The sequence below is a fragment of the Callospermophilus lateralis genome, chromosome 6 (genome assembly GCF_048772815.1).
Source record: "Callospermophilus lateralis isolate mCalLat2 chromosome 6, mCalLat2.hap1, whole genome shotgun sequence".
In the NCBI taxonomy this organism is placed as follows: Eukaryota; Metazoa; Chordata; class Mammalia; order Rodentia; family Sciuridae; genus Callospermophilus; species Callospermophilus lateralis.
In genome coordinates, this window is record NC_135310.1 from 51,815,173 (window position 1) to 51,826,128 (window position 10,956).

Consider the following 10,956-nt stretch of genomic DNA (forward strand, 5'->3'; position numbering starts at 1 on the left):
TGTACAAAACAGAATGATATTTCACTTCCTGTCTCAAAGGAGCCTCATTAGAAACTGCTGGCATGTCCTCCTCATTTCTCAAAAGTTCCAAGAGATTTCAGCTCAAAAACAGAAGCATTGCAACTATCTGTGTGCGCATGCACACACATGCATGCACCTGCTTAGCAACTTGCTTTGAACAGAAATTATGGTGTTAGTATTTTATTGTTTAACAGGAGTTTCCATTAAAAAATGATTTATACTTAAAAATGGACTTCTATTTTTTCACAATCCAATTACATTATTCATAAGAATTGCACTTATTTTATTCTTTACCTCTTTAAAATGCATTGCATGAATTAATTCATCTGCCTCCTGAAGATATTAATTACACTTCATTTTTGTAAAGTACTCAGATGTTCATAAAGTTCTATCCTGCAGTGACTTAGTGTTCATGTCATGACAACCCTGTGAGATAGGCACTGTTATCTTCACTTCACAGATGAGGAACAAAATTCAGATGGTCCCCATAACAAGACTAAACCAATATGTGACATGAGTTCTTTTGACTCCTTATAGAGTAGTCTTGGCACTTAACCATGGGCAACTTACTAATATTAATTTAATTCTCCTCAGCACCACAGTAGACATGAAGTATATCAGAGAGTGCAATGAGAATGAGCCAGACGTAGCATAAGAGGAAGCAATGGAAGGAGCTAGGTCAACTCTACAAATAAAAGGCTGGATAAATTAGGCTTCCAAAGAAAGAAAACCCCAGTGAGCATATTTAAGATATCTCCAGCACAGGGTAGCTGAACCCATAGTAGCAGCTTATCCCACAGAGCAAAACCTCTAAAAAAACAGAGCTAATCAGAAAGAGTCTATAAGGACAATATTGGGGTATTGGAGTCTAAAAATTCTCAGTGGCAATAGAAAAAATTACAACCTCATATTCAGCCCAGTTTAATAGCCATCTGTATACAGATGACGTGATCATTGCAATAGGAGGCTGATAGTATTACCATGATAGACCCCTAAATCTTGGACTACTTCAGCAATCTTCACACTATCACTTTTCCTTCCTCACTCTGCCTGCTAAGCAGAGTACAACCATGAGGACACTTCATTACTTTACTCACTCAATCCTAGGCTGCAATTTTCTTCCAAACTTTATTTCCAGGCCCATGCTTTGGCCTTGTAATTATCTACATGGCAGACCTGATCCACTTCTAGCTACCAATCTGAAGTATACTGGGCATGTTTTCCCTCAAATTCCACATCCAGCAGAATCACCCTTCCTAGGAAGATATCAGTAGGATCTGGGAGTGCTGAAGGAGGGGACATAGACTGTCTAGGCCAGAGAGGAAGCTGACAAAAGCATGGAGATGAAGCTGAAGACATTAGGAGGAGCGGTAAAGAGGTTGAGCTGACAGGCACAGATGCCAGTGTGGCTGACTCTAAGAGAGAAGCTGACTATCATGCTGGGACCATGGAAGGAAGGGCCTGTGCTCTCAAGGGGAAGGAACTGGACTTGGTCCAGTGAACATCTAAAACAAACAAAATAACTCACATTAAGATTAATCCAACTACACAGACCTATAGGAAACCAACACAGAGAACATACCCAAATGTTAAGAAATAAGGGAGGCACTAAGTACCAGACAGAACAAGGCAAAAAGAAATTAACAGAGAAATAGTTTATGGCATGGGTGACAAAGAGAAAAATAATGGTAGAACATGATATTAAATTTTTTAACTTTCTTCTAGTATTACAAGATTAATGCAGACCCATTGAATTAGAATCTCTGAGGATGGTATGAAAGCCAACCATAGAGAACCACAGACCTTTGCATCATGACAGACAGATTGTGGGCTCAATGCCTTCTGGTTGCTTTCTAATACTTCTGAACCAGCCAGCAGGCTTAGCCCATTGCCAGGAGGTGGTAGTAACAGACACAGAAGGCAGCAACAAGCACAGATGTGGTGCTGGCTGATGGGAACAAGAGTTTAGTGGAGGTGGACAGGACTGAGGACCAGAGCATCAGCTGGAGAACACTTCATGGAGGAACTTGGATGTAGCCTAGACCTTGAAGGATGAGTGGTCTTTAACTAAAGAAAGATGGGTGGACCGATGAGCGGATGAAGTGGATAGAAAACTGTAGCACAGTTTTAAGCAGGAGGATGTGAACCCTGCTTTTCCATAGCTGAGAAAGCCAAATGACTTGTCTCCAACTTGTTCCTCTGTTTTGGGCTGGTGATTTTTGTCAAACCCACATTTTACCTTTGTCTTTACCCATCATCCCCATTTCCATTGCCTTTCCTCAGCCATAGAAGACCTTTACGCTCGCATGCCATTTGTCTGTAAATGCACATTAAATTCATTCACATTAAGATACAAAGAACACATAATCCTCTAGTCTGGAAAGCTATAAAGCTCTGTAGAGTGATGTTATGTGTAGAACCGTATTTCATTCTGACAGCATTTCAACAGGGATCAAAGCCCCATGCTAAAAGCATGTGGTCCTAACTGAGGACCTTGGACATCAACCTAGAGAAAGGAGATTGATTCTCCATGAAGCTTGAATCACATTCCAGAGGTTTCTGACTTTGCCTTCACCTTACCTGCCAGTTGTGTGACCATAGGCAGATGAGAAAATTGTGAGCTTCACTTTACCCATCGACAAAATGGAAATAACACTTTCTACTTCATAGATGTTTTTGAGAATTTCCTGAAATACCACCTGAATAATGTGCTTACCACATAGTGGACCTCAATATTCCTCACTCTCTCTCTCTTCTTTCTGCCCCCTTTTACTGCCCCTAGGGAAAACCATGCTAAGTTGAAAACACGGGCCCACCCAGACCCCTGAAATACTTCCTTACTACTTGCTCTTTGCTTTTACTCTTCACCTTTTTTCTTTCCCCCTTAGTCCCTGTGTACAAATGCACCTGCCATATTAGGCAAAAGTTATCCCTCCTCAGTCTCTTTGTGCATCATCATGCACCACTGCCCTAAATCCACTGTGTCCTACTCCTGCCTCCTGCTTTTCCTCCACGTATGAGCCCTGGGGTCACTTCTTCAGGGAGAACAGAGGTGGACTCCCAGTTATTCTTTCTCTTATGTAATTATCCTCTGTTAAATTTCATACCATTTGTAAGTGTACATATTAATCCTCTATATAGAATATACTGGCTCACACTTGTTACGATGTGTTATGTATTAATCCTATATAGGTTTTCTGGCTTCATGTCTGTCTTTTATATTAGATTGTGGATTCCCATGGGGCAAGAACCATGTCTGTTTACTTGACGGAGGAAAACTAGTGGAGAGATTTCAAGTTATAGCCTAAGGAAGTTTAAATTAAAAGACACTTAAAGTCTCTGAAGCAACCAATATAGAATCCAGCTCATAGATATGTTCCATAAATGTTTTCTGACTATGTGTTAGATTAATACTGCTCTTGTATCCCCCTCTTCAGATGCCCTCCTATATTCCACAATCAACACCACCAAGGAACTCTCCAGGAGCCTGTATTATTTGATCTTTTCCATAATTTTCTTCCCCCACATTTATTCACACACTATTGCCAATTGGATTTTGTTCTTTTGCACAAAGAAAATCTTCACATAACAAATATGGAGATACACTGCATCAAAACAATTTCTAACCACGTCTCTCAGCTTCCTTCTTCTTAGCTTACTATTTTGAGTTTCCATAAGAAGCAAACAATCTTATCTTGAAAGGGAGATTGGATTTATTTTTAATAAAAAAGACTGAATTGGGAGCTTGCATTTTTTTCCTCAAGTTTAATATCAGCACAAGAAAAGCCCTTCTCTCTTCCACTGGCCTTATTTCAGATACAAGAGAACAAAGCTTCCAGGTAAACGTCTTTTGTGATGTAAGAGCAAGACTGATATCACCAAAAACTGTTCCAATTCACTGAGTGTCAGAGGAGGTCACATATTAGGAGCCCCTAGTCAGAGCATGTTTTCAGAATCCAGGACCTGGAAGAGGACATAAAGAGAAACAGCAGGTTCCTCTGAGCCACTATTCCAAATATGCAAAGTCCTGAAAGTCATCACTGATAACCTCGGCAGGTAAAGAAACCACTTTTGCCTTCACTCCCTTCCTCCATTCACAACTAAAACAAAAGATGTGTAAATGTTATACATCATTTCATATGCCCAAAATTATGGCTTACTGAACTGGAATTTCAACATTTCACTCTGGTGAACCTGCCATTACCAGTAAACCTCATGTTGCTCGTTTTTTCAAAATTCTTTGAATTAATTAGATATACATATGATATGTTATAATCTATGCATATTAATTTGTTTTGGCAATTGTCTGGCAGGCACTATCCAGTAAATATCTTCCTCCTAAACCTAGTAGATGATTTTTTAGCACCAGCCATGTTGAAAAAAAAAAGGTAAGTTTGGCTAAATACCTGTTGCACCTCAAAAATTGACAAGGTTGCTATAGGCACTGTTCTGCATACAACATCTCTTTGTCCCCTGTCCCTCTGGTTGACTTGGTAAAACTCAACAGAGCCTGTAAGCAACAACCACTAATGAATGCCTTCTCTCCCCTCTCTCAGGCTGCAGCAGTTCTGAAGGTTGATGGAGGGCCATGCTATTCAAACAGCAGGCGTGGCTGAGACAGAAGCTCCTGGTGCTGGGAAGCCTTGCTGTTGGGAGTCTCTTGTATCTAGTTGCCAGAGTTGGGAGCTTGGATAGGTGGGTGATTAAACGTATACATATGCCCATATGACTTTAAGTGTCTTTTAATTTAAACTCCTTAGGATACAACTTTAAGTCTCTCCATTAGTTTTCCTCCTTCAAAATTCCCAAGAAAAATACTTTTCTGCATCAATTTTTATTTATTAAGACTTTAAAAGGAGGCGATCCAAGTTGCTCAAACCAAGTTATTCTGTCAAGATCCATTTGTATTCTATGTGCACTGACACTTGTTTTCAGAGAAGGGATAAAGCTGTGTACAGTAAAAAAAAAAAAAAAAAAATGTCATTTACTAGAGCACACTCTGGTCTATGAGTATCTGGTGTTGACCCCTAGCTATAGCAAACAGTGATGATATAGTTAGGCCTCTTCATTCTGAAATTTATGAGTGGACAATTAATGTGTTATCAGGAGCATTAAAATTATGTATGAGCCTGTAAAGGATCTCATCAAGTTTGCAATCCATTGCCCTGGAAAGATGGCTGCAGGCATAGATTTTTAACTATGTTAATTAGCTCTGGTTTTCAGGAGCTGAACAGACCAGACAAGGAGGCTGTCACTCAGAGTAATTGCCCAGAAGGCAATGGAAAATCCGTGCAGAGGAAATTACACAACTAGTGTTTGGCTCCAAATAGGCAAACAGTTAAGAGGTACTGGACCTTCAAAAGTCCCAGAATATCAGCTGACTAAACAATAAATGCTTCTGGACAGGTCTACATCCAGGATGATTGGCAAGTACAGAGGAGTTGATTTCTGAAATGTGAAACTTCTTTTTTTGCCCTTTAAAATTAATTCTTATAATGGGAAGAGTGAAATACTTTCTAAGTTCAATTCACATTGCAAATGCAGCCACACTTAAAAATAAAAATACCTTCTTTTGAGTTCTGTTTCCAAAATTTAAGCTTATCAGTAGAACTTATCATTTGGTGGCCCTTGTTTTTCTTCGGCTAATTTTATTTATTTATTTTTTGGGGGGGTGGGGTAAGGTACCAGCGATTGAACTCAGGGGCGCTCAACCACTGAGCCACATCCCAGCCCTACTTTTCATTTTATTTAGAGACAGGGTCTCACTAAGTTGCTTGGCATCTTGCTTCTGCTGAGGCTGGCTTTGAACTTGAGATCCTTCTGCCTTGGCCTCCTAAGCCACTGGGATTACAGGCATGTGCAACCACACCTTGCAGCTAGTATCATTTTTTACTGATAAAAATACATCCCTTTGAGGATTTTCAATTCAAAATTCCTGAGTAAACTTTTTACTCACTAGTCATTACCTAAGAGAAAAGTGCAATTAAGAGCTTATCACTTAAAGGTCAGCACTTCAAGGTATTTTACTTGGTTATTAGTGAAAATCCTTGAGGTAGTACCATTTTCCCATGTCCATATTAGAACGTTTGTAACAAGTTTTTCCTAGCACCTTTAATTAACTTCTAATCATTTTTTAATTGGGTAACAGATACTAGAACATTCATTATTTGGTTGATGATTTTATCATTTTTTGTTCTTTACTCTCTAATGGGATATCTTTTATAAGGAATTGGATGTTTTAGTAGGCTTTCTCAAAACCCCTCACTTGAAAGTTTGAACAAATTTTGTCTGAAATTGATATGACTTACTTAGGCTTCTGCTTTACTAACCTAAGACCCTGCTATCTGGAAAAGAGACTGAAGTGACTGATTACTGTTCCTTCCAGTCTTAGAATTCTATCTTTTTTGGTCAGAACCCATGATCAGAATCTGCTCTTCAAGAAGTGGGAAAAAGTGTGATATGTTCTCCTGTCTTTACATATTCTCTTGAGTTGGAGTGTCCTAAAAGCAATTGTTTGGAAAAGTATGATGTCCCAGGTGAGAAAGTAGAAAGAAAGGAAGGAGGAAAATGGCCCTTTCTAAAGGTAGGGAAATTTTATTCTAGTTCAGTCAAGGCAAAGATACTTGTGTCATCCTCTTAGCCAGATTTCTGTGAGAGAATTAAATACCACAGAAAAAGACAGGATGACTATCCTCATCCCAAGTACAGAGTGTCATTCTAAATGATCAAGAGAGAAGTCCACCAATGGATATTGTGAATTCGGGCTTAATTCTTAATCAGAACCAAAGAAGAACCAAAACATGAAATTATTATATCTCAATCAATGTCACAATTAAAAATATCTCTATATATCTCTTAATAATTCTATTTGTTCTATCTCTTAATAATTCTATTTCTTCCATTAGAACACTAGTATATTAATCCCATTAACAAATTTATAAAAATAAAATTCATGTTTTTCTAAAACATTAACTATGGTAAATCCTGTGTTTCTAATAGTTTTCTTTTTTGTTGTTCTAAATTAGTTATACATCACAGTAGAATGCAACATGATACATCATACATAAATGGAGTATAATTTCTCATTCTTCTGGTTGTACATAGCATAGGATCAATCATGTAGGGCATTATTGTCCAATTGATTTTACTATCCTTCCTACCCCTCTAATTATTTTCTATATTTTCATACTTTCAATAAGCATGGACTGTTTTAAAGATAATAAAAAACAAATACTATGAAAAAATAACATATGCTCATATTGTTCCTTAGGCATTATGATAGAAAACTGTTAGAGCACTCACCAAGATCATTCCCCTCAGTACCACAGAGCAAACTGGCATGACTCTGAGATGTAACAGGGTCTTTGGGAAAAGCAAGTGATATCTCATTGCCAGAGAGAGAGAGAGATGGATTCCAGATTACTGGGATAACCAAAATTTTTCAGTTGGAGGAATTGGTTTGACAGCCATTTTAACCACTATCTGCCCTTTTCTCAAGTAGGCTAAAATGCCTTCCCCAACCAGCTTAAGAAAATTATAATTAATTTCAGTTAAATTTCAGTCTTTATGTACAAGGAAACTGTATTTGTTAATCACATATATTGACCATGCCAAATTAAACAGCCATTCCTGTCTAATATTATCATGACTATTGCCACATATTTCTATCTGAGAAAAATAGAAGTGCTTACTCATTATTCAGGGTAATATTAAAGTGGAAATCCTCCTTTCTGGCTCTGCCCATTGCATTCCTTCCCTCATGAACGCCAGTCTTTTACTTAAATGTACTTGGCATTGAGGAGCTGAGGTTTCTGGCCCCATCAGGTCTTGTTGATTTCTGGTCACAGTTGTGGTAGATGATATACAGCACTCGCGGATGGTAGGTAATTGGGTTTGTTCCCACATTCAGCAAAGTGAAAACATACTCCTGACCTCTTTAAATAGAAAGAGAAAGAGAGGCAGAAGAAATATAGTACTCTTCTGGCTATCACCAAGGCCAAGGGCAGAAGTTCTCATAGAATGAAAAGCTCAGCAAGTACCAAGACTGGAATTTTGCAGGTTGATGATGCAGACAGCCAAGGATAGAGAGTGGGACTTCTTTTCAGATTCTATCTCAAAGATTTTTAAGAGCCATGTAAGTGTTGCTGAGCTGCAAGAAAATAATACCATGTGAAACCAGAAACAAATGGCCTCCTCTCTGCCCTTCAGCCTCCCAACTTAAGATTATAATCTTCTCCCTTTCACATTTTCTAAATGATTTTAACTGGTGAGCTGTTGAAAAGCTATTAGTATGGCTGGTGTCACTTATCTGTCCTGTACTATAAGCATAAGTACATGCTGGAGTCAATTAAGTGCTTGGTGAATAAAAATTTTAAGGAGTGCTAATAAAAAAATCCCATCAATTATATGTGCTCCATTTAATACAGGGTTATTTAAAATAAAATTTTCCAAACATATGTTCATTATGGATTGCAGCAGGCTGGGCACCAGTGATTTTATTTATGCATTGAAAGTCTTAGTCTGACTGGTGAAGTAGAAAAATGAGAAGTTAGTTACAATGAGCTTCTTACAATGTGTCTCTGTTGCTTGCAGGCTACAACCTATTTGCCCCGTTGAAGGCCGATTTGGTGGAGCCCGCAGTCAGGTTGAATTGCCACTCCGAGCCCTACAGTTTAAGCGTGGCCTGCTCCATGAGTTCCGGAAGGGCAACACTTCCAAGGAGCAGGTTCGCCTCCATGACCTGGTCCAGCAGCTCCCAAAGGCCATTATCATTGGGGTGAGGAAAGGGGGCACAAGGGCCCTGCTAGAGATGCTGAACCTCCATCCAGCAGTGGTCAAAGCCTCTCAAGAAATCCACTTTTTTGACAATGATGAGAACTATGCCAAGGGCATTGAGTGGTATAGGAAAAAGATGCCTTTTTCCTACCCTCAGCAGATCACAATTGAAAAAAGCCCAGCATATTTTATCACGGAGGAGGTTCCAGAAAGGATTTACAAAATGAACTCATCCATCAAGTTGTTGATCATTGTCAGGGAGCCAACCACAAGAGCTATTTCTGATTACACTCAGGTGCTAGAAGGGAAGGAGAGGAAGAACAAAACTTATTACAAGTTTGAGAAGCTGGCCATAGACCCTAATACCTGTGAAGTGAACACAAAATATAAGGCAGTAAGAACCAGCATCTACACCAAACATCTAGAAAGATGGTTGAAATATTTTCCAATTGAACAATTTCACATTGTGGATGGAGACCGCCTCATCACAGAACCTCTGCCAGAACTTCAGCTCGTGGAGAAGTTTCTAAATCTTCCTCCAAGGATAAGCCAATACAACTTGTATTTCAATGCTACCAGAGGGTTTTACTGCTTACGGTTTAACATTATCTTTAATAAGTGCCTGGCGGGCAGCAAGGGGCGCATTCATCCAGAGGTGGACCCCTCTGTCATTACCAAATTGCGCAAATTCTTTCACCCTTTTAATCAAAAATTTTACCAGATCACCGGGAGGACATTGAACTGGCCCTAAAACAATACCCTACAACACTGTGTGTTGTTCCTAGGGACACACAATGTCTCCTCTAGATTAAAATATGCACTTTTCTTAGACACAACTATCCAAGTAATTTTTCCATGTATACTTGTACATAATACAGTGTGTGACCAAATATAATATCAGTTTTTTTTCTACTGAAAATTTACAAAAATAAATAAGTAAGTTGATGTCTGCAAAGTTGCATCTTTTAAGCTATTTACAAAAAAAAAAAAAAAAGAGGTGGTGGTAAAGGAAAAAGTGACTTCAGCTATTCTCAAAGAGTTAGTCTTCCTTTGATTCAGAATTTGTCACCTGCCATTTTCATAGATTAAGCCAAAAGATGAATGTGTGAAAATGTACCAATAGCTGTGAAGCTTCAGGAAGTAGAGGATTCAGTTATGCATTCTTTTTCCTAAGGGAAAGCTGGCTTTATTCAGACACTGAATTGGTGCCATGAAAACAAAACAAAACAAAAATGCTATTTTCTTATTATTTAAAAAAAAAAATGTCTTATCTCATAAAATTGACATTGTTCCAAAGTTCTTGTGGTGATTTTGCACTATTGTTTTCTTGTATGGGCCATGGTGTCACTTGTAGCATGTCAATCACACATTGGAAACTCAAGTCCTTTACTTCCATGTTGTATGTCAAGAAAGAGAAATGTCATGTATATAGTGTATAATACTGTAAATACTGGTTTCACACTAAGTAATTCTATTTTGTAAACTGAATATGGCTATTTAATTTATTGTGAAAATTAAATTTATTGTGGTATTTAAAAATGGAATGGATTAAAATTACTCTATGTGCACATTTTTTAAAACTCATTTTGTCTTATGTGCCCCCTGCTGGCTTCCAGAATGGAAGCTATTTATGTGCATCCAGGGCACTTGGAAAGGATGCTTCTCTATTGGATTTCTATACCCTTGTGAAAAAATATTACCAAGTGAGGCTGAGTATATATTTTTAAAAATCTCAACAGTCTGAAAATCAAGTAATAATAGCCACCTCAAAGAACCCTAATGCTGCTATGCTACAACTTTGTAACAGTTAGTCTACTTGCAGTTACTGCCTTGCCAGAGAGAGATGAGGAATATATTAACAGAACTGAGGCACAGAAGAATCACAATTTTACCTGAGACTCAAATCAGAATCAAAAAAGTAGAGAAATGAAATAAAATAAGATTAGAAAACTTGTGTGGCCTCTATACTGAAAAGCTGCTGGTGCTCCAAAATGAATATGAGTTCTCAGAATTCTCTTGGAGATGAAAATATATCAATCTGCTCAGAAATGATCGAATTGCCTAATGTCGCTATGACTAACATAAACATATGGCTCCTATTTCCACCCAGAGAAATTAATGCTAAATTAGGTGTCTCCCTGATATCACATACACTATTAT

General features: G+C 38.2%; 1 protein-coding gene across 1 annotated transcript; it reads left to right on the top strand.

Moving 5' to 3' along the window:
- Positions 1 to 4,581: 4,581 nt before the first annotated feature.
- On the top strand, positions 4,582 to 10,237 carry Hs3st5 (heparan sulfate-glucosamine 3-sulfotransferase 5). Its single transcript, XM_076859829.1, has 2 exons — positions 4,582 to 4,716; positions 8,614 to 10,237. The coding sequence occupies exons 1-2, from the start codon at positions 4,610 to 4,612 to the stop codon at positions 9,545 to 9,547; spliced, it is 1,041 nt and encodes a 346-aa protein (XP_076715944.1). The 5' UTR covers positions 4,582 to 4,609; the 3' UTR covers positions 9,548 to 10,237.
- Positions 10,238 to 10,956: the final 719 nt, after the last annotated feature.